This window comes from Rhododendron vialii, chromosome 11a (assembly GCF_030253575.1).
Source record: "Rhododendron vialii isolate Sample 1 chromosome 11a, ASM3025357v1".
In the NCBI taxonomy this organism is placed as follows: Eukaryota; Viridiplantae; Streptophyta; class Magnoliopsida; order Ericales; family Ericaceae; genus Rhododendron; species Rhododendron vialii.
In genome coordinates, this window is record NC_080567.1 from 20,329,279 (window position 1) to 20,356,231 (window position 26,953).

A 26,953-nucleotide genomic window follows, 5' to 3' on the forward strand; every position below is an offset into this window, starting at 1 on the left:
TAAAAAAAGAAAAAGAAAAAGACTCACATAATTCGCGTGTGCGTACGTGAAGTGTGACGACCCGAATTTTTACATTGCCTCAAAATTAATACATCTCCAATAATTACAAGTCCTCAAGAACAAATATACATGGTGGGCCCTAAAAACTTTCAAAATGATACAAATTTTTAAACAATCTCTAAAAAGCTTAATCATTCAAATACTCCAACTCGGGTCCCTACTAACTTTCTCTGCACCTGAAAAATATAAAACGCCCGGGTAGTATATGCAATACGAGGACAATAAACATGGCTAGCAATAAGATTATGCTCAATAACCGAGGATAGCAAATCAAGTAGGATCATTCTGAACGTTTTTCATTTGTAGCCTCATACCCGGCTCATCTCGATAACATGCTAAGCACCACCCAGGTCAAACACTGTATTGGGCACTGGGCCCCATAAACATACTGGACTCCCCGTGGGGCAGTCCATCGTACATCTGTCATAACTCTATGACCCGGTGGGCTTAAACATGTACCAATCTGTTCCATGGCTTTCAGCCAAATATTTTCTGTGTCACGATACAAGAAGTGACAATAACTGAATCAATAAGCTTAAACATCAAATGAGTACAAATATGAGAGAATCAAAGAACACTCTTTGCAAAGAGATTTAGCTTGGAATGTATTGCACACTACCCGGTACCTTAAACGAGTATCTTATGATATATGAACACCACCTCATGAATCTACTCCATAAGTTGTACGACTACTGGACCTCAAATTACCAATGATTTTCTTGCTCCAAATGATGGATAACTCACGGCTTTGCATGTGCACAAAAGAACTCTATGTAAAAATGGGAAAGAATCAATCAGGACAAAGATTCTTCACCTTATAAATTATGCACATAAACATGTAAAGCCCTAAGGTGTGCCACCTGCCCTTGGATTCCATACAATCACCACGTGTATGACACTCACACCAAGCTGCTCTCACCACATCCGAAAGCCTTCTTTTACTTTTTTTTTTTTTACAATTTTGTCTAAAGTAAAATTAATATTAAGGAAAATACGGGATATTACATGAAGGAGTACAAGCGCGACCGTGAAAGCGTCTTTAAAACAAATATCAAGTTACTAAAATCTGCGTGAGGGTAGTGCAGGATTGGAGTAAGACATGATGCAGTCTCCAATTAGTGAAACAGTTGGCAGCAATCTTGTTACATTGTGTTAAAGAATTTCAACAAATTTATAAAGAAAAAGCAAGAGGGTAAACGATAATCCTATTGTTTTTGGTGAAGTTTGCTGGGCATTGAATTTTGTTGAACAGAAACAAGTTGCTCTCGCATTGAAAGATATCTTATGAGGAGACCTCTAATTCTTAGAGCATCACCAATCCATGAGTCTCTATAATTCCATTTTAGAGACTCAAAATACTATTTTTAAATTAAAAAGTAAATTTAGAGCTTATACTATTCATGCATACTCGAACTACAAATCTCCATTTTCATCTCTATATTAAAAAAAACTCATATAATTTCTTCAATTTCCCTCCAAAACCTACCAACATTCTTTCAAAATTCAAATTCCTATTTTTTTGAAATTCTCACCAAATATATCTAATATTGGTGTCAAATTAATGACATTTGCATTATCTTTTCAATAGTACAAACTTTATAGAAATAAGACATGTAATTTGAAAGTATTCCATGTTCGAAATGAAAAGTACAAATGGAGATGAGTCTCTATTTTGGTGTCAAGAGTCTATATTTAGAGATCCAAAATGAGGTCTCTACTTTAGAGCTCTAAAATAGAGCTTGGTTGGAGTTTGTTTGATCTCTATATCTCCCAAAATATAGAGATATAGAGCTTGGAAGGAGATGCTCTTACCAAACCCCTCTAATATTAGAGCAATGTTATGGTGACCATGTCTAATTAAGTACATATTTTAGTAGAACGTACTCCACTACATGATAAATGAGGCATATTTTACCAGTGCAGTGGTGAGACGTACATCACATGATATCCAAAATGTAGTACTTAGATATGGTCACCAAAACATTTGTTCTAATATTATGTTGACATCTACTAATTGGAGACCTCTACTGTTACGTTGACATGTTTTGTAAGTTCTATCATTATATTTCTTTTCTATACTTGAGTACCATTCATGTTTCCAAGTTAGTATTATAGTTTTTTCTTATTATGCATGTTTTCTTGGTTTAAGTCAATTTACTTTCTCAACCATCGATATCTCCAATAGCATCGGATTGATGATCATTTTTAGCCACAGTAATATTTTCTCCCATGTGAAAGTCGTGACATCCGAAGGCGAAGCTGTATGTAGAGGGTGGGGCATGTGCGAAGTACCCCACCCATGTTTCAAATTAAAATTCGCGTTTACATGATTTTATTATGAGCCACTTATCAGTACCCGAACGAATTGGTTTTATCATAACTAAAGAAAAGATAGAGAAAGAAAAAAATGAATGATTTGGATCATAAAATATTACTTATCTTAATGACATTTATTAAAGATCAAGAGAGAATTGAATCAGACCTTTACTCTTTCTTAACAAGTCCAAAAAAAGCTCCATTGTATGATTTTACGTACACTAATTAAATTTCGTTTTGTATACTTTTATGCTCAACATACAACGCCACAAATGGACTCCCATGAAGTAACACTACCCCAAATCCAAATCGTAGCTTCGTCCTTGCTAACATTCATGTGCTCCTTTATGATGGGTTGACACATTTGTTGAGTTGATGTACATTATTGCAAAAACGTAAGTCACAAGTGTGCGAGCGTATGTAAAAGCTTCTTTCAAAAATATCTCAAACTAATTAAATTTTCAAGAGCAATGAGCGCAAGCGCAGAGCGAGGATTGAGAGCCGGAGTGGCTCCCTCCGATGATTGCATACTTTCATGTATGCCTGCGCTTTTAGGGTTAGAGCCCAGATGGACAACTCCGTCCCTGAGTTTCTAATGGTCAATTTACCTACCACAATATACCACAAGCGGGGTATTTCTAAGATTATGCCTTCACTCATGAACAGTCAAAAACGTAAGTCACAAGTGTGCGAGCGTAAGTAAAAGCTTCTTTCAAAAATATCTCAAACTAATTAAATTCTCAAGAGCAATGAGCACAAGCGTAGAGCGAGGATTGAGAGCCGGAGTGGCTCCCTCCGATGATTGCATACTTTCATGTATGCCTGCACTTTTAGGGTTAGAGCCCAGATGGACAACTCCGTCCCTGAGTTTCTAATGGTCAATTTACCTACCACAGTATACCACAAGCAGGGTATTTCTAAGATTATGCCTTCACTCATGAACAAGACATCGATAGACTAATGCTTAGATAGTAGTACTATCAAATGAGAGAAACTTATTCATGAAGGAGCCGCGAATAAGTTATTTACGGCTTCGTGCAATTACAGCCGTCCGTTTTGACAATTAATGGTTGAGATACATTTTTAAACTTGACCAGTAACAAATATTTTTGACCTGTAATAGTTTATTTTTAATCTGGACCGTCCAAAACACTTTTGAACGTGCAAGATTGAGTACTGTAAATCTTATTTGTTTTTCTCTTACATTCATAAAGCAAACATTTATCATAATGCTCAAGCAATGGGTTCTTATCACAAAAGACTAGAAATCATATCCAGTCATTAAATTTATACCACAATTGCAAATTAAAGGATCTATAGAAACCGTCAGGCCTGACCTCGTAGTAACAATTATGACCGAAGAGTTTCCACCAGCCACAGAAGTCCTCAATTTTGCGATCGTAAACAGCAAAAACTCTTTGTTTTGAACCCCAGTAAAAATGGCAGAAGAAGAGCGTCCTCCCCCAAACATTTGGGACGAAACCCCAATGGAAGTCCTCACGATATTTGGTCGAATGATTTCCCAAATCATCATCTTTTGATTGACAACGAAATGTCAATGGTGTGGCCTGGTTTGGAATGGCGTTGATGATATGAACCGTCACCTTATAAGAACCAGGGAATATTTTTGCATTTTGAAATGCCAATTCCTTTGCATGACCAAAGCAGAATGTCATAAAGAGTAATGGAAGAAAAAAGCGACTCATTGCACCTCTTGAAATGTCAAAATGATGTTTATGATTTTCTTGCTTACCCCATCATAGTACAATCAAACCTATATATACAAAATTCAGATAGATGAAGCAATCAAAAAATTTCTTCTTTGGTAGGTGAGTGAATTCTATGAATCTTACGGAATAAATAAGCAAAGAGAGTTGAATCGTGTGGTGCGAAAATTGGAAATGATTTCCACATTAGGAATGTATGATAGACTATACCTGAGTGACTTTATTGTAGTTCAAGAAAGTTATAAAGCCTTGTTATTTAATGGAAATGGATATTTAAGTAGATTTTGGTTATCTGCATGGAGATCTATGCAGATTTTGGTTACCAAAACAAATATATGCAGATTTCGGTTATCTAAATGAATTTTAGGAACTTCCAAATTTTTATCCTTGAATTAAAATATGCATTGAATACTTTGGTTATCAGTACTTGTGCATTTGTCCATACAAATTATTTTTGGTTGTAGAATAATTGTATCTAATAACTCCGCCTGGTTCGTGCTTAGAATCTTATCTTTATTTTCCAGCCGATCCCAAGCCTGGATAAAAGGAGGACGGTTGTGCATACAACACGTAAAAAAACCCGTCAGAATCCAAATATGATTACGAGACATGCTAGGGCGTTCCCTTTAAGCGACGTGTTGTGCCTGCCTTCAGGTGCTTCGAAAAATGAGCAAGGGGCGCCACATCAGCGCCCAGGTGTGGTGATAAGTGAGCAAGGGTTCTTGCGTGTGCCTGGACGAGCGCGGGTAAAGAAGCTAGCCCAAGACTATAGGATTCGTTTAGCAACTTGGAATATAGGGACATTAACGGGTAAGACTAGGGAGCTAGTTGAAACCATGCTTAGGAGGTGGATTAGTATAGCTTGCTTTCAGGAGACTAAGTGGGTAGGGGAGAAAGCTAAGGAGATAGAGGACACGGGTTATAAGCTTTACTATACGGGTAAGGATAGACATAGAAATGGGATAGATATCGTAGTAGATAAACACCTGAAAGATTCTATAGTTACAATAACGAGGAATGAGATCGGATTATTTCAGTTAAACTTGTGATCGGAGAGAGTATAGTTAATAGTATTAGTGCTTATGCACCCCAAGTAGGCTTGGATGATCTTACTAAAGAGCAATTCTGGGAGCAAATGGATGACGTGGTTCAAGGGATACCTTTTGGGGAGAAGCTATTTATAGGAGGCGATTTCAATAGTCATGTGGGAGTGCATAAGTAAGGGTATGAGAAAATGCATGATGGCTTTGGATTTGGTGACCTTAATGAAGGTGGTAGGAGAATTTTAGATTTCGCGGTAGCTTTTGACCTTATAGTTGGGAATACACTACGTATCACCCCACGCACTCGAGCAGTTATAACAAAGGATAATGATGAGCGCAGATGGGGGTGCTAGCTCACACCCAAAACGGTTACCAAATCTCATCAGTGACATCGCAATGATGTCCGCTAACCCGTGCAAGGCATATGCCCGTACTTAGAGAGTAAGTTAAACAGACTCTACAAATATCAAAGGATAGCAACCCTAGAGAGATAGACACTAAATCTGTAAAACCTTAGTCTCTTGCTTTGTTCTCTGCACATTCTCATCGTCTCGCCGAAGGGCCTTGCCAAGAAACCCCGGCCAAGTCTTAGTCGTGCGTTCATTGTGCAGGTTAGGACAAAACGACTAGGCAAACCTCGAACCAAAGGAGGAAAAACTTGAACCAAGGATCAACGGGCCACACATAATAATTGAAAATAAGAGGGGTAATGGTTGAAGAACGATAAAGAAAAAAATGATTCTACAGAAATAAGATAATTATGAGAATTTCAAATGCAAAACCCTTAAACGAACAAGGTCTTATAGCCCCTCCTCTACCATGAGAATACGTGCAATTTTCAAACCAAAATACAGTATAAGATGCTCTCGCGCACGATTTTTTTTGCACCATTCTTTAATTTGGTGACACCAAATTTTGCATAATTTTTCAAATTTGGTGACACCAATGAGATCTTTAATTTGTTACTCTCCCCATTCTAAATTACTGGTCTCTCATGCTGTTTTAAAAAAAAAAATTTTGGTGGTCTATTATTGAAATGTTCTAAATTGTTAGTCCTCTTAAAAAAAAGTCAAAACAAAATGTATTCAATCTTTCAAAATAGTCCATTTATCACTAACAATGATTTCATTCAAAAGAAGTTTTTTGTTTGGATTGGTTTTTGGAATTTTTTTTGAAAAATAGTAGAGGTAATAAGTGAAGAGAGATAAAAAGAGAAATCTTGAAAGTAGGAGAATCTAGGAGGAATTTTTTGAAAAATTCTTTTTGAATTGTAAAGCAAACAAAGCAGAAATATAAGGGCATTAGAAGAAATTAATGTATATTTTTACATTCAACAGAGAGCAACTGAACAATAAGTGTGTGTCCAATCCAATTGCCTCTTTCTTTTTTGGCTGCATTGGTGAAAATGATACCCGCAGTTCTCTCTCCGCCATATCAGGGAGAGGGTACTGAGAGCTAGCTTTCGTGTCAACTAATCAGACATTTCTATGTTTAAAGAGTCCCTACCACAGTTGCACATGACATGTTACATTCAAGAATCTTTTTAATCGAGAAGCGCTCAAGGGAGCAGTTAAGCCAATATTTGGCAAGTCTAATGAACAAACAAGACAGATTCTCTAAGGCTCTTCCAAAGGAGAAATATTGGTATTGTAGACAAGCTTTCGGTTGGCCTGCCTCTGGTATTTACCAATGTCCTGAAATATGAGACGACAGACATGACCGTCTTTGAGAAGTACTTACCATATCAAATGCTCATGGAACAGAAACTCTATCCGCGATTCTTCATTCGCCAATGCAGAAAATGCTGCAGTTTCCCATTTCTCCTATGAGGCCGGAAAGTTTTTTTCGCAACAGGTCATCACAAAGTGAATATTCATCATGCTCATGGAGAGTTTTAACCGTACCCAAGGGTGGTTACTAATGTGGGCTGCTATTTTCAGAGACTTCGTCCTCTCCCTTCTTTTTTGCAGCAGAAAAATACAGAGATCTAATGTGGGTGTCAAAACCTCCCTCTTCTGGTTGTTTTGCTTACTACTGAGGCTAAAACAACAGCCCACAAAAGCCTAAACTCTCTCTTCTGGTTGTTTTGCTTACTACTGAGGCTAAAACAACAGCCCACAAAAGCCTAAAGAAAGGGGTCAACAATTCATAAAGAGAGAAAAAGAAATAAATTGAACATCCATATAATAAAACATTTTGGGATATCATAAAGCTCAGTTTTTAATGAAAGGAATTTTAGAGGAGAATGAAAATGTAATTTCGACTATAATAGCGAAATGATTTTTTTTATACCATATCCAATCCTAAATCATATTTTGTGATTGACTCTTATGACTGGCAATTTTGTGAAGAGTTTTATTTACCTTAATTTCCAGAATGATTTGCTTGCATGTTCAACGGATTTCCATTATCTTTGCGAATGATTATGTCTCTACCGTGATCTGGAACTGTTTGCCATCCTCTTCAAATCTAAATCCACTTCCTTTATGGAATCAACAGCACAATAAGTACTGAAAAATGTTTGCCCAATTCAAGATATTACAAACATACACATACCCAACTTTCCTCCTCTTCCTGATGAAATTGTCTCCGAAATCGCCGCGTAGCAAAACGGGTTTGAATGTGGTGAAATGGTTGGGTGTGTTGGAGAAGTAATTGTCCACCTTTTCCTGATGAAATTGTCTACGAAATCGCCGCATAGCGAAATGGGTTTGAATGAGGTGAAATGGTAGGGTGTGTTGGAGAAGTAATTGTCCCATTTGGTTTTGTAAGTGTTAATTTGGATAGGGAAGGCTGTCTCTTGAAGATTTTGACCGCAGTGCAGCGGCCATGGTTGAGGGTGTGGAGGGGTTGAAGAGAGAGAGAAGATGAAAGGTGGGGTTTTTAGTGGAAAGATTGAATTTTGATGTTCGTGTAGGGATGAGAAGGGAAAATAGGAAATGGATTTGGAAGGATTCGAGGTGAATTTAAGTGGATCTTTGGTTAAGGATTATCATGTCTGGTCTGGGAGGATCTCTAGCGCCGAGGATCCCCTGTCCGAGTGAAATCCGGACAGGGGCTTGTCCCACTGGTCGGAGTCGTTGATTTTGCAAATCAACGGTTGAGATCTGTCGAGTCAAAACGACATCGTTTTGGACCAGAAAGTGTTCGGCAGATCTCAGCTATTGATTTGCGAGATCAACGACTCCGAGCAGTGGGACAGGCCCCTGTCCGGATTTCACTCGAACAGGAGATCTAGCCTCGATTTCTAGAGGAAAGGAGAGAGAGAGAGAGAGCGCGCGAATCAGGAGGAGATGGTGGGTTTAATGGTAAAATGGTCTGAAGAAGTTATGTTACCATGTCTTGATCAATATTAATATATTATTGTAGATGTCACATATTGAGAATTTCAAAACTGCACACCATCAAAGTGGGAATTCACCCACCACCTGCAGGTTATTCACCCTACCAAAGATGCTACTCACACAACAATCTAAACACAATAACTTACACAATCTCTCACATATATGTGGTGCCCACACATAGTAGTGTGTATGGAGCCTACATGCATGTGAGAGGTTGTGTAAGTTGTTGTGTTTGGATTGTTGTGTGAGTATTATTTTTGTTTAATTATGATAGTTACATACACTAATGCTATCCTTTAGAGCATCTCCAACCCATACTCCATTTCTTCATTTTGGAGGAAAAACATTCTCCAACCTATCCTCTAAAACTCTCCTCCATTTGGGAGGATGAACTTTGATCCTCTAAATATAGAGGATGAAGGAAAAAATAGAGGATCTCCTCCAAATATGTGTTGGAGTTGAGAAATAGAGTGTTGGGTTGGAGTTGAAATAAATACTACAATTCTCTAAATCTACTTTTCAAATAAAATAAATTAATTTGATCATCTCAAATAGAGATTTGGAGGGTGTTGGATTGAAAATGCTCTTAGTGCTCGATAGATTGATCCATTTCTCACTGTTGTCCCTCCTTGATGCCCGATGACTAATTCTAACCCATGCCCAATAATAACTCAAACCCTGGTGTCAAATGGAATGGTTCGAATAAGAACTCCTTCGATAAGGTTTTGCCGTAGAGTAATCTGGCAAGGAAGGATAATGTAACAATGAGAAACGATGAGAAAAGAAGAAGAAACAAAACTCTCTTATTTTACGAGTTTTGTTTCTCACTGAATTAGATGGTGAAAATAATGCAACCAATGAAAACGAGGAGAATTGATCAGAAAATCTCTTATTTACCAGTTCTGTTTCTCACAAAAGAATGGCAAGATTTTACGAGAATCATGGAGAAACAAAATTAGTTCATATTTTCCAGAATAGCAAATAAGAGATTTGCTAATCCTCTTCATTGCCATCAAATTATCAAAATAGCAATGGAGGGGGGAAAATATCACCCATATCCCATCTTAAGAAGAATAATAGTAAGAACATAATCAATCCCTTTCCTTTTTCCATGCGTGGGCAATACCACAATCATCCATTTCTTTCTCAACCACACCAAATGTATTACAAGCCAATAGAGGTTACAAACACAAGGGTTCAAAACTTCAAATGGAGAAGAGACATCATCTCATTCGCCTAATTTGGAGAACACAAACAAGAAATCTTTGTTGTCCATTTAATCCATTTTGGTCTTTCCTTTGTCACTTTTTGTCTTTGCTTTTTTCAGGAACCTAATTAAGGTATGCTGCTGGGCAAGATAGTGGTGCCGGTGCTTCAATGACAACGACTGACAACCAGAAAACCAGAAAGCTTCTAATGCCTCACTGATTACCAACTATTAGGATGAATAAGCCGAATGGATTTACACGAGACTCCTGTAGATTTTCCAAGACCTAGCCTTACTCAGCCCAGGTAATTTATTCCCAATAAAAAAGATTGAATTTGCTGCGTAATTGATTAAGGAGACCTGAAATCTACACCGGCATAACGAACATCTCCGAGTTCCTCTTCAATGCGAAGAAGCTGTAGCAAAAGAGAAAACAGAAACGCCTGAGTTAGGAAACAAATGACATCCCTGTTAACTAATTGTTGTCAAGATTCAACAATAATCCCTTTAAAGCCAGTTAAAGGCCAAAGAGCATACTCTACACTATGACGATAATCCTAAGCACACGACTTTGATATTCAATTTTAAACTTACTTTCTAATACATTATAAGCTTTTACCTTGCATGTTATTTCCGTTCCAAGAGTACCAAAATCCAAGTCTCCTCACGAGTTGTTGTATGACACAACTATTCAAATCTACTTGCAACGGTTCTTAGTTCTCCCGAGAAAAAAGAGAGATGTCCATGATTTAAATATTTGTTATTAAGAGAGCATTCAACCAAGCAGACATTTTAACTGAGATCCCGAGTATAAACCACGCTCACTCATCTAGACCAACTATAGTACTTTGTCGAAACCGAAAATCACTTGCAATCCCTTGGCTTTTATTTTAGCTCTAATTATATAGGAAATGCATTGTTTTAGGCTCACAGATACTTCATTTTAGCTCTAATTATATAGGAAATGCATTGTTTTAGGCTCACAGATACTTCATCACGAGAGAGAGAGAGAGAGAGAGAGAGAGAGAGAGAGAGAGAGAGAGAGAGAGAGAGAGAAACTTTGATTAGGAAAAGTAAAGACTAACAGAAATACCCATTTCACCTGGATTATACTTGGCTAACCGCCAAAAACCCTGATATAGGAAAAGAAAAGACTAACAGAAACACCTATTTCACCTGATTATACTTGGCTAACCGCTCACTTCGGCAAGGAGCTCCTGTTTTGATCTGCATGGAAAAAAACACAACTGGTTAGCTGAATCTATAATCAACTCCATGGTCATAGAACAGAATTAAAGGTAGAGGTGATGAAACCTGCCCACTGGCCAAGCCAACAGAAAGATCAGCAATGAAGTTATCTTCTGTTTCACCACTTCGGTGGCTGACCATTACACCCCATCCTGCAGCCTTTGAGTCAAGAGCTGCTCGAATAGATTCAGTTACTGTGCCAATCTGGTTAACCTGCAATTGATAAATTTGCTAATGCCCGATGCGCCAATTAGAGTCAAATAGGGAAAAACACCTTTTCTCTTAACAAAGTGATATTTTCCCTTGGCATGAATTATATGTTCTATGATTTCAGTTCCCTGTAAAGGTAACGTCCCCAAACCATATACCCTATGCAAGTAAAATATTTAAAAAAATTTAAAAAGAAGGCAATTTTAACTGTGTGAACATGCACTAAACGTCTAAACCCCTAATTCACTGTCCCAAGCGTATTTATGCAAAGAAGTTCTTACTTTTGTTCAAATATGTGTGCATAAAGTACCAAGTAACATTATTTCTTGCTTTCCGCTACTTAGATTTGTTTGAAAGTTCAATGTATCTATTGTGTCTGCGCATTTACAAACTATAACAATCACATAAGCATAGTGAAGCAGTCCAAGTTCTGCCGTGTTCGACTTCTCCTTTTCAAATGGGGATAAATATTTCGTCCAGAGAGTTAGAACAATCCAAATAACCAACCACATGGATGAGGGTCATAAGGCTAACATTATCTAGGTCTACATAGAACTAGCAACTAATGACTGTGGACAAGAAAGGGAATGCACCTATACAAATTCATAACATTTGCGGAAATGGATAAGTTAAGACAGTCAGGAGATGACGAGGAAAGAACCATCAAGTTTCAGAATGACTGACAATCTAGATTCTGTAATAAGAAATTAAAATTTGGAAGGAAATAAAATAAACATAGTTTGATTTTGAGTAAAACTACGTATGGACTATGGAGGGCAAAGTTGATAAGCTCAGACAGGAAAGCTTTTGTGGAAAAGAAGATAAAAAAGGAAAAAACCAAAACAAACCGAATCCTAACATATATTATTGCCACTTGTCCATCAAGAAACCTTGTATCTTCAAAGCTAAATAAAAACATGAGAACTTTGTTTAGGTATAAATGCTTGCCTTCAAGAGTAAACCATTGCAAGCCTTCTTCTGAATGGCTTCAGCTATTCTTGTTGGATTTGTCACCAACAAGTCATCACCTACAAGCTGGATATCAACTGAAGACTGTAGCGAAGTCCATGAACTCCAATCATCCTGGTCAAAGGGATCTTCAATAGAAACTATAGGGAAATCATGGACAAATTGCTGGTACAGTTCGCAGAGGCTCTGAGCTGAGAGAACATGAGCTCCATCATTTGGTTGTTTCTTGAAATTGAGGTCATATTTGCCATCCTTGGTCAAGAACTCTGACGCTGCCACATCCATTCCTATCTTGACCTGTACCGTTGTTTTTAGTCAACGACTGTTATAAAGGATAATAACACGCCATTAAGATTCATGCCCCTACCTTTCCAGTGTAACCAGCCTTTTCAATTGCATCTATGAGCAACACCAATCCTTCCCTATTATCCTGAACATTAGGTGCAAATCCACCTTCATCTCCAACATTGCATGCGTCTTGTCCATATTTTGCTTTGATAATTCCTTTCAGCGTGTGATAAACTGTTTTGGAAAAACTAAAATGATTGTCAATCTTTCTAAGCTCTAATGACTGTTAATGATTGACATGCAAAGCATTATTTAATCACAAGGAAGGCCCTTTATTATATGCTTCGTTTACAACTACTCTTTAGTGCAACTAGTTTTGATAAATAGCAAGGAAGCCACTTCAATTACCCATGACCGTTGGATATTTGAGAGATGCAACAAGATTACTTAGTTATACAAAGGGCAAAGTCCACTTTGACCCCCTGTGGTTTGGGTCATGTGCAGATACACCCCTATAAATTAAAAGTATGTACATAACACCCCTGTGGTTTGTGAAGTGTGCACATAATACCCAATTCTATCTATTTTAATGGAAGTGTATCTCACACACCTCTTGAATCTAACCAAAATCTAATCCGAGGAGTTCATAAAGTACTAATCATAGAATAGAGCATCTCTTTAAAAAATCAACTTGATCAAACATTAATAACTCAGTGATCTAATAATTGTTAGAATGAATGATAAATTTAAATTTGAAAATTTACTTCCCAATAATTTCAATTCAACCATGAGGTTTTCATTTTTTGATTGACTAGAATTTTGGTATGGATGTAGTACTCATCAAACTCAACGATATCAACCTCAACGATATCAACGGTTAAGATCCAATTTTTAGTACGGGGAATGAATTGGTTAGATTCAAGGAAGAAGAAGAATCAATGGAAAAGATGAAGGCATATCAGACTTTTAGTGCATGTCTTGTCACACTTGACATTATTATGGATGGAATTGGGTGTTATGTGCACACTTCACAAACCACAGGAGTGTTATGTGCACACTTTTAAACCATAGGGGGTGTATCCGCACATGATTCAAACCACAAGGGGTCAAAGTGGACTTTGCCCATATACAAGTACCCCATGGCTCCCAATACTTGTAATTTCAACTATTATCTTTGGATTTATGAACTACACTAAGAAGAGAATTAGTTTCTTACCTTCACTACCCATGCAGAGAGCCTCTGCAAATGAGGTTGCTCCTACAGGTAATATCATGAACTCTTGCATGGCAAGACTGTTTCCAGCATGGCTGCCACCATTTATCACATTGAAAGCAGGAACTGGCATAACAAGCTCCTTAGTACTAGATATTTCCTGTATGTGCTTGTAAAGAGGAATTCCCTTCGCTCCTGCACCCGCCCTACACACGCTTAGAGACACTCCTAGAATCGCATTAGCCCCAAGCTTTGATTTATTTGGAGTTCCATCAATCTCGAGCATTAGTGAATCAACTTCAGCTTGATTCCTTTACATTTTGCACAAATGAAAAAAACAAATGTCAGCATTAACGAAGAAAAACAAGTGCAAATGACCATGTCTGAAGCTTCATTGTAAACAAAAAATGACCTAAGCTACTCGATTCAACTTGCATTCAGCCTGTTAAAAGCCTGTTATTACATAAACAAATCAAGTAACCATACTAAGCTTCAACAACCCACTACTCAGGCTCGATATGCTTATTGCCTTATAGTGTTCGGAAAATCATGTTCACATAAACTTGACTCGAAATTGGCTCGAGTTTGATATCATTGACTCGAGCTCGACTGATAAACAAACCATGGTTGAACACATTTTGAAGTTTCTTGGCTTTAAAACTAAGCTAAAACAACCCCTAATCCGACTCAACTCCTCATATGCAAACTAAATTGTGAGGGGTGTTTTGGCTTAATAGTCCAAAAGATTAATTTTTTGTCTTTACTTGTCAAAATTAAATAGCTACGATCAAAATACTAAAAATAAATAAATTCAATAAAGACAAAATAACCCAAAACAGAAAGATTTTTTTGAATTATTTTTTCTTTATTTCAAAATTCTAAAAGTTTTTGTTATACTTTTTTTACCTTTTAAATTCCTCTCTCATCGGGATGAACTAATAATCCAAAACAAACCGATTTTTTGAATTATTTGTGTCTTTATTCTAAATTCTAAAAAGTTTCGTTGTACATTTTTACCTTTTAATTTCTCCCGTCAAGACGAGCTAATAATCCATAACAAATTAACGCAAAACTAGCACAACCGAAACTTTTTTGAATAAAAAAAATTAAAAAAATCTTCCCGATTATTAAGCCAAAACGAAAGTCCAATTGTTATTGTCCTCTACAGTTTCCACATGAACAAACACGTAATTCAAAAAGAACATTTCTCCTCCTACCCTCAGTTTTCCAGCAATCAAATTGAATTAACTGTCCCTACATGCACACGTACACACAAATAATCAAACAGAAGGATTCAAAGGAATAACCTGACATCTACGCCGACGAGCTTAGGGCCCAAGATCTCATTGATATTTTTGACAGCATTGAGAACTCCTTTACCTCCATAAACGCTCTTGTCCCCGTCCCTGAGCTCCAACGCCTCGTAGATCCCCGTGGAGGCCCCGCTGGGAACCGCGGATCGGAACAGATCGTCGGTCACCAGATCAACCTCCACCGTCGGATTCCCCCGGCTGTCGATGATCTGCCTCGCTTTCACCGACTTCACCTTGTGTTCCCTCGACACCGCCACGGACGCCGGGGCCGAGGTGGCGACGGAGTTGCGGACGGTCAAGGGGCGGTACTTGAGTGAGGAACGTGGAGGCGTGGGCGATGGAAATGATTGGGGTTTGGAGGAGATGAAGGGTTTTGAGAGTGACGCGGGGGCCATGGCCATTTTTAGTGTTTCTTTGGTTGGGCTGAGAGAGAGAGAAGGGGGGTTTTTAGAATGGAGGAAGGTTTTTGGTATGGGAAAGTCCGCCGAGGGGTGGTGGTTGGAGGGACGTTTAGACCGAGGACGGACGGCAGTTGAAATTTTTATCATTAAAAATTTTATAGTATTTTTTTATTTTTAAAAAATAAATAAATTTAAAGTTACGTAAGTTGGGCCGTCTGACATTTTTACATATTTTTTCATAGTCATTTTACTACCACACTCGTTCACACACCCAATCTCATAATAAGTGTGAGCTCCACCCTTGTTGTGAATGAGGGTGTGTGAATGAGAGTGTGTAAATGAGTGTGTAAATAAGTGTGGTGTTAGAATTTTTTTTTTTTTTTTAACAATTCAACACCCGTTCAATTAGATTTTTTTTTCAAAAAAAATTATTTTTAGACACTTTAATTGTTTTTCTACATAACTCAAGCGTTCGGGCCAACTTATGCGCATCTTAACTTATCTTAGGAGCCTAATTTCACTGTCCACTTGCAATGAGCACAGTTGTCCACTTGCAAGGAGCACAGTTTCAAAACAAAACTCCAAATTAACTGCCCCAAAGAAGTTAATAGCACTTGTGAAGTTTCGAATGATACCTTAGGAAGAGTAAAACCAAAGTCTCAGATCTTGATCACTAGACCATACTCTCGGGGGTTCACTTTATTATTTGTAATTATAATACCCCAAGATTTGAGAGAAGTGAGTTCTTAGTCCCACATCGAAAGTCTACATGGGTGATTTTGAACATATAACAAACCTTGTGGGTTACTACTAGGTACCTTGTGCTTAAACTTTTGGGCCATGTGGTGTAACTTGTGGATAAAAAATTAGGGTACTAGGCCAGTGGTCTGCTTGAGGCGTTACAGTAATATTATTTTTGTTTTTAAAATGGACAGAAATGCTTTAGATTGTATTCATTTAGACTTATCAATGATCATTTTTAGTACAATTAGATAAATCGATCAGAATTATATATGTGGTAATGTTAAAGTAGTTTTTATAATTTTTAGTAGAAAAAATTAGTAGTATCACATTTTATATTTTAGTTTTGAAAGTCACCTTTTATATATTATATTATTACTCCTCCTACATTAGGTATTTTTTACAGTTGACTATCCAATCTCAATCAGAGTTCACAAGTGATTTAAGGTCAGTGGGGGTAGCCAGTTAGGTTAGGTAGGTGCGCACGAGAGAAGTGAGGTGGTTGCGTGGGGCAATCAGTTGTTTTCTGTGGGTCCCAAATCAAAATGAACTGGTTTGGGTTCGAGGAGATCGAACTTGAGCACCTTCGTCGTTAGCTCACAAAATTGGAGTAGAAATTTCTGAAGGAATGAACTGGAACAATGGTCCCTGCATATCTTGGGAATAATGGGACCAATATCCCTCACGAACCAGAACCGCCTCATGAGTCCACTAAATCGACCATTTATTCATGCACAGTAACACTACCATAAGCCAAGTTACAGAGCAAAATCCCCGACAACAAAAGATTCACGATTAAGCATTTCATTGCTTACTAGTAGTAGCCTATTTCGACATATATTAAGGGAACAATAGTCAAAAACCATGTAGCTATCCTCTCACCATGACACAACGAAAGAACGAGGGAGGAAATGGAAGAACAATCCCGGCCAAATGGAAATGGCATAAAGTTTATCCAGTTTTAACTTTGTTGCAGAAAGAAGAAACAAAAGGTAGACAACATGGCTGCTCTCACTTAAGAAAAGTACAGCCAAGAAACAGAAATACATAAGCCACCAGAGATGTTATAAGTTCAAGTGTCCAACTTGGATGTAACAGCGCCGCAGGGATTGCAGGAACTAGGAAAGAACCACAAATCCAACCAGCCACAAGCAATCCTAATCTGCAATGAACCAGATGAACCATTTAACAAAAATAGCAAGGCAGAGCATTACGGGATGGTAAACTGCACTAGATGGGGGAAGACTAGGGAGGGGAAAAAACACAAGATGACAAACACCCATCTTTTTTAGCAAAATTACCCGATCATGGAAGCTTTAGCTAGGCTCTTTTTCTTGCCATTGAGGAAGTATATGCAAGCTCCCAAAGAAATGGCCACCTGTAGAAGGGAAACACGTAATGTTCCCAGATGGGAAAAATGCAAAGGCCAAATAATAATTTACAAGCACATAAGCGCTGAAAGTTTAATTCCTTGCGTAACTGCTGAGATCAAAGGAAAATCAGTATGGTATTCATCATCCTACAACAGACTCAATATTCCGAAACAGACAAATGTACAATCAACTCAATGTTAATGCCTCAACCTTTATTACAATCATTACTGGGCATCTCACTTTGATCTTTTTATGGTCATCGAATAGAGATTTCTAGTTTCTGGAATTGTGAGCATTCCAGGAGCGATTGCATTTCAATGTAATATTGGAGCACTTTTTATTCAACAATATGGCCATGTCATCGATGAACAGATATTAGAAGTTCAGTGACAACCATCTCTATTTCATCTACTTCAGGGTTTTTGAAACCATCCTTTGAACTTTTCTAGTTCTGACTGAACGAGCAATGGAAAGTAAAAAGGGCTGATGCCTGATGTCCACTTAGTTGGCTACCAAGAAATGACAAATGGACATAGAACAGTAGTGTAAAAATAACCTGGAAAGCGGGTCCAGTTTCGGCAGAATTCATGATACTCCAGCCAGCGATGAATGCAAAGAGGAACAATCTTCTAAGAATAATCACGGTAGGAGGAACTTCCACAAATCCAAGCAAGTTCTTGAACCAAGGTGGAGACTCCTGTACTTGCTTTTTTAACATGCTTTTCAAGTTGATTTTTCTTTTCTTCGTGCGTACGAAACTATCCATCAGTAACTTTTCAAAAGCCAACTCTATTGATTCTGCACTTCTTTCATGTGGAGCATATTGAGCTAAAAGAAAGTTCCGGGAACTCCAAATTTCTTTTTCAGAAGCATCTCTGCTTACACCAAGCCGTCTGTATGGGTCCTGAACATTTATTCGAGGGAATGTTGGAGTATTGCCTACATTGGAGAAAATTTAAAATTGGATGTGAAACATGAACAGTTCAACTTTCCATGTATTCGGCAATGATGCCAAAACACATGCTCGAACTGTCAGTTGCATATGTTGCATAAGCTTAAAAACATATGTCCGTATCCGTGCTACATAGACTAGTGGCGACGAGTACAAATCAGAATTGCTCAAAAAGATCCAACGAAAGTTGCATACTGAGCTTTTGGATGCACTAACAAAAACATTGGATTTCGCATTCTCTGAAGAGTTGGAAAGAATCTGAGAAACTGAGAAAGTACAGAATTAAATCATCAACATTCGCAATACTTGCTATTGTGCAGAAAAATGAAGGGGAAAAGAAAAAAAAAAAAAAACATATTTACATCCCTGATATGTGAGAAACGTAACCCAATCCCGACCCCGACTAAACCTTCAGAGCCAATACAAACTACTTATTCATTTGTTGTCGACATCTTCCAGAAAGATTTATTGATACACATATTATTGATTAATTCCAGCAGTATCGAAGTGTATATCGTAATTCTGAATGTCAATATCTATTGATGTTCCAAACATAATTACTATTAGATTCAAACTTGAGGCCTTGTAAGGCAAAGATTCAGAATCTCTTAGAAAGAGAAGGTGAAGAAAAGATACACTATTTGCTGTTAGAAAATAAATTTAACCCAGTTTTGGATCCATTGGTCAAACCAAACTTGAACTAGCCCACAAACAGAAGACGCAAAACAGAATTGTGCCACATTAGAACTGCGACAATATTTTGTCCCCCTAAACATCAATCCGTAAATCAAATTATCATATCTGAGACACAAATTAGCTATTCTATAATTTTATAAGTGTCCCTGAAAAGGAGAGATAGAGAGAGAGACAAAAAAATTTATGAGATGTTTCTTGCATGAGTACAAAGGATGAAACTAGTGCAACAAGCACTTCTAAGTTGTTTATCCTTGGATTGGAAAAAAAGAGATGGTGTGCTCCATCATGGGAATGAAAACTAAAGATTAAGTACTAAGTGCATTCAACTTTAAGCACAAAATTTCAACGGGTCGACTACTCAATACTCATACTGACAGGACCTACGTTTCATATTAATATACCCATGCAAATTAAGGGAAAACTCCCTCCACATCACCAGTCTGGCAGTCTTAAAGGGCGCGTTTGGTGTGCGTGTGTGTGTATATATATATACACACACCACGGATCCAATGAGGGATCCCTTACCAGTCTACCGTGCGGACCTCCCCTTTCCCGATCGAATTGCGACTATCCGAGCCGCTCAATGTGTTCAGAACGTGATTTTAAGGGTACCCGTAAGAAATCAGCAAAAAAAATGATCGGGAAGGGCTTGATCCGAGCAGTTTTTTATTGAAGATCATTATTCGCTATGGGCTCTAACTCCAGCCCAACAATATCTAATGGCCTGTATGGGCTGTGCTTCATTTTTTTGCCCGAAATGGTAGGAGTTATATATCAGAAAACACAGTTGAATACATCAAAGTTAGATATCGTCTCAAGGGGAGTAAATAACCTAGAAAATTACATGTGAGTCTAGAAAATCTAGACTTAATTCCCTATAATAGAGAAAAAGTGCATCCTAAAACTCCTATGAAAGTGCCTAAAACTCCTATGAAAGTGCCTAAACCCTATGGTTCTATTAAAGCACCTAAACCTAAACCATAGGGTACCCCAAATCCTAGGGTACCCTAAAATCCTAGGATAACCTAAAACCCTAGGGCGACACTTCTATTTATGGTAAATGTATTTTTGTAAAAGTGGACCTAGTGGTAATAAAGTATTCCATCTCTCCTTAATGGAATTAAGTTTCACTTTTCTGTACTGAGGTAAAAATTTCTACTTTTTTTTTTTTAATTGGCAAAACATATGAGCTGCCCACACGCAATCCAATTTCAATATTTCATCTACAAAACCATGATCGAATTAATTTGAAGGCGATGAAATTAATGCACGACTAAATCTGAACTTCAAATTATCACAAATTAACAACAATGCTACAATCATATACAAACACTTACAAACACACACTCACAAAGAGAGTGGGCCTCCAGTGTGCACAAATTAAACCTTAACGGTAGCAGAAGTATAATTGCAGTCAGTCTCTAATTTTGTGTGGGGTTTCTGGTGTTCTTTTGGTTGTCTTTCCCGCAATTGAGGATTTGTGTTGCTCTCTCTATTTGGAGGTCGGTCATGGCCGATTAGCTGACAAAGCCTAGTTGCGAGGCTCTAGTGGGTGATCTTGGGTAGCTAGGCCTCCAGTTTTGTAATTGCAGGTGCAAGTCTGTCCGAAAGACGTGCTTTTCTTGTTAGATCTACTAAAAGAAACTACTATATTCTCCACAATTCGTTCTTGTTTCTCTATGTTCCTAGGTTTTCTCTCTCGACTTATTTGTGATTTCCCTTAAGGTGGATAAAATTTATTTTTGTTCTTATTTCACGTTTTAAGTTGGGATTGATGCTCTTATTTCAAGGTTACGGACACACTTAACTTGTAAATCTTGTACAATAATATATACATATATATATATATATATATACACACACACACACCAAACGCGCCCTTTAAGACTGCCAGACTGGTGATGTGGAAGGAGTTTTCCCTTAATTTTCATGGGTATATTAATATGAAACGTAGGTCCTGTCAATATGAGTATTGAGTAGGCGACCCGTTGAAATTACAAAAATTCATGTGTGCTTAAAGTTGAATGCACTTACTACTTAATCTTTAGTTTTCATTCCCATGATGGAGCACACCATCTCTTTTTTTCCAATCCAAGGATAAACAACTTAGAAGTGCTTGTTACACTAGTTTCATCCTCTATACTCATGCAAGAAACTTCTCATAAAAAATTTTGTCTCTCTCTCTTTCTCCTTTTCAGGGACACTTATAAAATTATAGAATAGCTAATTTGTGTCTCAGATATGATAATTTCATTTACGGATTGATGTTTAGGGGGACAAAATCTTGTCCCAGTTCTAATGTGGCACAATTCTGTTTTGCGTCTTCTGTTTGTGGACCAGTTCAAGTTTGGTTTGGCCAATGGATCCAAAACTGGGTTAAATTTATTTTCTAACAGCGAATAGTGTATCTTTTCTTCACCTTCTCTTTCTAAGAGATTCTGAAATGTAATGATCTTTGGCTCTAGTTGTTAGATAATTGCAGGAAGTGTAAGCTTTTAATCTCAAATCCAACACCCAAGGGAAATTCTTTTAGGACAGAAGGCCATCGGCAAGGTTAAGCTGGTTCTCATCATCTAAGCTTTCGATGTAAATGATTGCCCCAATTTGTTTTGGCCATCCTGATTACGGCCAAAACCTTAAACTGGCATCTATAACTATACTTTCATTCAAAGGTTGACAACCATCTTCCTTCTTTTTCCTCCTTTATCTTTGTTTTTCTTTTTCCAATCTTGTGGGTTGGGGATGGATGTGAAGTTCCTAATACCAACCAATTCTTCTCCTACATGTATAAACGAAAAGTTGAAAACCCATCTCAACTTCTAACAAGGAGAAACACTGCTGATAAAAGTATGGAACATTGGCAATTCTGAATCAAGTCTGATAACGTTTAGCTACTGATTGCCATTGTGCACTGCATAAATTTAGCCATAGAACAGAGTTGCGCAAAGTGATACAAGAGCAAGCAGTAAACAACTTACGGGGAGTTTAATTGAAATGCAGTACCTAATAAGCAAATTTAGATTACTCCAACATTATAAAACAAAAAAAATACACTAAGTGCCAAATCCCACAGAGAATATTCACAGAATAGATCCCAACGAGCAGATTTAGATATACACATCATTTCACTGGGATTGGGGGTCATAAACGGGTCGAACAGTTAATTGTTCGAGTTTGATTTGAAACTTAACGAGCTTCAAAACATGTTCAAGTTTATGCTTGTTTATGTGATGACGCGATCTCAAACGAGCTTTATTGAGCCATAGACGATCTCGAGTATCTAGGAAATTTTTTATACATCACAAGCCAAAGGAACCGAGTAGTAGCTTTTTTGAGCTTGCTATGAAAGCTGAAATGAGCTTTAGAAAAATGTTCAAGCTTGCTTTATCTATGTACCAAACTGATCTTGAACTAAAGTAGCCTGGGTCGTTTATCAGCCCTAACTAGAACGAAACCAAATTCCAATTCATGATGTATAAAAATCTCCACTAAGAACTATCAACTTTACCTCTCGCGAAACACGCAATGGTTCTGAACCTCGGTAGTGACGACGGAAGAGCCGAAACACCCACTACGGAAATCGCCCCTTTTTTGCATAAAACTGTGGTATTGATACTTGTGTGTTGCAAAGAAGCCATTCCAGCTGCCTTTCCTTCCTTGTATCCACTAATTTTTTGGCCATGGACAGTGGGTAAGCAACCAAACGTATTGGAGAAGATGATAAGGAGAGATGCGAAAAAGATAAACCTCTCGTAATTATGCAAAAAATTGTTCGAAATGGGTACCTGGTAGTACTGCAAGAGATGATGAATGATGCAACGCTGAAGGAAAATGGGGAGTTGAGTGGCTCAACTTGAGAGAGAGAGAGAGAGAGACGCTGAGAGTGAGAGAGGAAAACTTTGAGAGAGTAGGAGACTCAACTGAGTCGTTGAGATGAGAGTGAGAGATACGATACCGAGAGAAGAGAGTGGGCTGCTAGGGCTTTCCCCTCTCATCTCTTGCTATTTAGGCTAGTGCGTGATCATGTGCAACAGTCGCACCATAATAATTTATATGTTTTCAATAAAGAAAAAATTTCGTAAATTCTTATAATGCATCACTTGAGGGTCGCCCGAGTTATTTTTTGAAAATCGGAACCATCTACCTTTTATGTGGGAGTGATTATATCATTCATGCAAAAAAATAAAGTAAATTGGTTATCGTTATATACTTGATCGTACATAACAAAAAATTTCCTATAAATGAATCTACGTCTCGATGAAAAGGCTTCCAAAACCCGATAGACCTAAAATTTTGCAAGACTGATTAAAACACCAAGAACAACAAAATGAACGGTATAGATCGGCATACTTGTATCGCAATTGTGTGGCTAGCGTACAAAAAGCCCGTTTTTATAGAATAGAATTATATAATATATATTACTTGTTCTAATTATAAGCACAAAAAGATTTTTGGCCTTAGTGGTTTGAGATGTATGTCAAATCTCCAAGGACTTGGGTTGGAACTCCATAGAGATTTTTTTTTTTTTAAATTAGTTTTTTTTCCTTATTTATTTTCTATGTATTTTTTTAAAAAAATCTTTATTAGATAAAACGCAATATATATTAGTATATGTGTAGTAATTGGTATATTATCATGTTTGAATTTTGATTCAAAATTTCTTAATCATATAAAATATTTTAAAAGCTTATTTTACTTAAATAAAAGAAAAAGATTAATAAATTATTAGATTATCAAAAAATACACAGAAATAAAGTAAACTATAATCTAAAATCACTTGTTTATTTAATAACATTTTTTTTTTGTTTTTCCATGCCTCATGTCGTGCCCGTGCCCGTGTTGTGTCATGCATGGCTAGAACCGTGTAGTGCTGTGTCGTAACTCGTGCCCCCATCCCACTTCCGTGATGTGCCCGTCTAAGTCCGGGTCGTGTCGTGCCAGGCCAACTTCCGTGCCATGTGGCCCGTGCCCGTGTCGTTCCCCCTTACTTTCGTGCCCGTACCGTGCCATGTGCCCGTGTCATGTCGTGCCGTGCCTAGCTTGAACAGTGTCGTGACTCGTGCCACATCCCACTTCCGTGTCGTGCCCATGCCCGTCTAAGACCGTGTTGTGCCGTGCCGTGCCAGGATTAATGCGTGCCCTTGCCGTGCCACCTTCAAACGTGTCGTGCCCGTGCCGACCCGATCCATTTGACACCTCTAAAGGTACCCTAGGGGTTTAGGTATTTTTTAGGGCATTCTAGGATTTAGGCACTTTCACAGGGTTTTAGTATTTTATTAATTAGAGGAGGCTTGATAGGAATTACTTTTTCTTTTCTAGACCTAGAGGTCCTTTTTTCCCACTAAGGTAAAATTTTGGTTTCTCCGGTACAGATTGATAGATTAAATTCTTCACAATCACATAATTTTGTGAGGCTATATGAATTGCCCTAATGCTAAGAGGACCGCCAATTTTTTGCCCGAATGAAATAATGGAAGTTGGATCAAACACTTACACACATTGGATTGAGCTGATTTTTCACAAACTCACTTGATTTTTAAAAAAAAATTTATGGAACGGTTGATTTTTGCATAAAAACACTACTCTACATGGTCTTCAAGATGAATGACTCAAATCATTATAGTGAACGCATGGTGAGATTCACAATGGCAGTGGTGGAAAATCCACGATTTTCACCTTCACCCGTGGGAGAAAAGAATTTAAATTCTTATACAACCTCTGTCCCAATTTACTTGTCTCAGTTATATTTTAACTGGATTAAAAAACTAGTTATATCTTTAAAGTGGTAATGAATTTTATATCCAATATGGATCTTATTTGATAGATCTCGATTTGTTCTATAATTCAATGTTTTCGAAATCACCTAAAACATTATAAATTACAATATGTAATTAATTGAAAAGTGACACGAACTCCCAAAAATGACAAGTAAATTAGGACGGATAAAGTATGCAAAAGACAGGAAGAGATCATAAAAAAAAAACCCAGACAAGTGATGATCACATGGCGTTCATTGACACTTTGGCAATGGAATCTCTTGTAGTAGGAGTAGGACTCTGTAGCAGTATCTTTGTTTAACGAAAAGTCCTGCCTTGTGATTAGTCCGTGGAAATTCTAGCACTTTAGATCAAGTAGTAAAATGCATCACAAAACTCTTTCTTTCCATTCCATGTGCTCTTCCACTCATGCACCTAAAATGGCTGTTAAAGGAATGCCTATATAGCTATACTACTTTTGCTTTACTCTTCCTATGTGACCATATAATCGGTCTTGCTATTGTTAGTCCAGTGGGCTGACGATAAACACACTAAAAAACAAGAAAAATACGTATTTTTGTGCACTTTTTACATCCTTTAATACACATTCACACACCTACTATCGTCAGCCCATTGAGCTGATTTTAGAATTTTCCACCATAAAATTAAGTGTTTAGTTTGATTGGCCAGAATTACAGATTCAATTGACTAAAAAGGCATGAAAATGTAATTACTAATTATATTGTCAGACCACATCTCGAGCTTTTGAATGCAACCTTTGGTAAATAGATTAGAAATTTGTGTGATAAATTATACTCATCTCACAAAACATGGGATGTAATATACTTTCGTGGAATTAACATTTAAAATGACCACATTATTACTCACCTAATTAAGAGATTTTTCTTGTGATTTGTATCTAAAAAAACTCGCTTTTTGCCCTTAAAAAAGAAAGAACTTGTCTTTTTCTCCGCTTAGTTTTTCCTTTCTAATAAACTTTTTTTAACTTCTTGTACATGTTTAGATCTTTTGATTCGTCAATCAAAAAAGCAGAAAGATATGCACCAAATTAGATGAAGCTGAGGTCTTCAGTGCATTTTTCTAAAATAATTGTTTTAGTTTTTTTTTATTTCATTGATTTCCCTAGTGGAAACTGATGAAAAAGGTTAACTTTAATCAAAAGTTGGAAAAATAAAAAATTAAACAAAGTTCAAGAGTCTGCAGACCCTCTATTATTAATCCAACCAATCAAACAGTATGTGCAAGTAAAGTTATATATGTATCTCCTAATGGAATACTTGAGTTAATCTCTTATCACAAAATGGAAACACTACTACCACCACCACCACCACCACCACCATATATGCCTGATCAGCAGCAGATTGAAGAAGCACAACTCCCTTATCCTGTGGTTGCATCTGCTAATAGTACTCCTCGGTATACTTCGGGCTCAATTGGGCCATTCCTTGCAGTCATCTCTTTTCTGGCTATTCTTACAATTCTTTCATGTGTGTTCGGAAGCATATTTGTCGGCCGAGATAACACACTGTCGGAAAGCATTAACCATGGCGACTATTTTGGGTGGTTGAAGGGAAGAAGATGGAGGCAGCACATTGGTGGCAATTGTGTTGGAGTTGGAGCCATGGTTACGGTTGGGGAAAAAGGTGACAATGATGGGTAAGACTAAGGCTTGAGATGGAATATACCATCGATCGATACCACCTAAGTCTGTGCTTAACTTTTGGTTTAATTTGTGTATGGAAGCTGAGCCAGATTATAAAGTCAGACCTCCTTAGATTTGGGTTAGACCACCTTTGTTGTTTGTAAAGGACCCTGTGCTTAATGTTTGTTTCTTGTTTTCTGAACTTGTTTCTTGGTTATAAGCTCAATCCAACCTAGCAAAAATTAAGTTAATTAGCAGTCACATGGTTTACTAAAATAAGATTGTGTATCCGTCATTTATGCATGGGAATAGCCACGGTTAATGGTGGGGTGGCTCTGGCTCCTCCATGTTTTGAGTAATTACACAATAGTATTTCTATGTAAATTAATATATATTTTGTCAGAAAGAACTCATATATTTTACACAATTGGCC

The 26,953-nt window shown here is 37.5% G+C and overlaps 4 protein-coding genes across 5 annotated transcripts; 2 read left to right on the top strand and 2 right to left on the bottom strand.

Annotated features, from left to right (window-relative positions):
• Positions 1 to 4,699: 4,699 nt before the first annotated feature.
• On the top strand, positions 4,700 to 5,325 carry LOC131306970 (uncharacterized). The gene is made up of 2 exons (XM_058333401.1): positions 4,700 to 5,042; positions 5,141 to 5,325. Exons 1-2 carry the CDS (start codon positions 4,700 to 4,702, stop codon positions 5,323 to 5,325), a joined length of 528 nt encoding a protein of 175 aa, XP_058189384.1.
• Positions 5,326 to 9,567: 4,242 nt separating this feature from the next.
• Positions 9,568 to 15,462, bottom strand: LOC131307383 (enolase 1, chloroplastic). 2 transcript variants are annotated; one of them, XM_058333865.1, is made up of 8 exons: positions 14,933 to 15,462; positions 13,629 to 13,936; positions 12,492 to 12,646; positions 12,104 to 12,421; positions 11,012 to 11,158; positions 10,874 to 10,924; positions 10,058 to 10,113; positions 9,568 to 9,965 (listed from the first exon to the last, which is right to left on the bottom strand). In XM_058333865.1, the coding sequence occupies exons 1-8, from the start codon at positions 15,337 to 15,339 to the stop codon at positions 9,953 to 9,955; spliced, it is 1,455 nt and encodes a 484-aa protein (XP_058189848.1). In that variant the 5' UTR covers positions 15,340 to 15,462; the 3' UTR covers positions 9,568 to 9,952. The 2 variants fall into 2 exon arrangements, with proteins under 2 accessions (XP_058189848.1, XP_058189849.1); XM_058333866.1 differs by having other exon boundaries at positions 9,568 to 10,113.
• Positions 15,463 to 16,868: 1,406 nt separating this feature from the next.
• On the bottom strand, positions 16,869 to 23,124 carry LOC131307384 (protein CHAPERONE-LIKE PROTEIN OF POR1, chloroplastic-like). The gene is made up of 5 exons (XM_058333867.1): positions 22,887 to 23,124; positions 22,610 to 22,767; positions 18,010 to 18,392; positions 17,382 to 17,458; positions 16,869 to 17,242 (listed from the first exon to the last, which is right to left on the bottom strand). Exons 2-5 carry the CDS (start codon positions 22,737 to 22,739, stop codon positions 17,092 to 17,094), a joined length of 741 nt encoding a protein of 246 aa, XP_058189850.1. The 5' UTR covers positions 22,740 to 22,767; positions 22,887 to 23,124; the 3' UTR covers positions 16,869 to 17,091.
• A 3,002-nt stretch (positions 23,125 to 26,126) lies between these two features.
• LOC131307386 (uncharacterized) lies at positions 26,127 to 26,779 on the top strand. The gene has a single exon (XM_058333868.1). The coding sequence runs from the start codon at positions 26,179 to 26,181 to the stop codon at positions 26,536 to 26,538; it is 360 nt and encodes a 119-aa protein (XP_058189851.1). The 5' UTR covers positions 26,127 to 26,178; the 3' UTR covers positions 26,539 to 26,779.
• Positions 26,780 to 26,953: the final 174 nt, after the last annotated feature.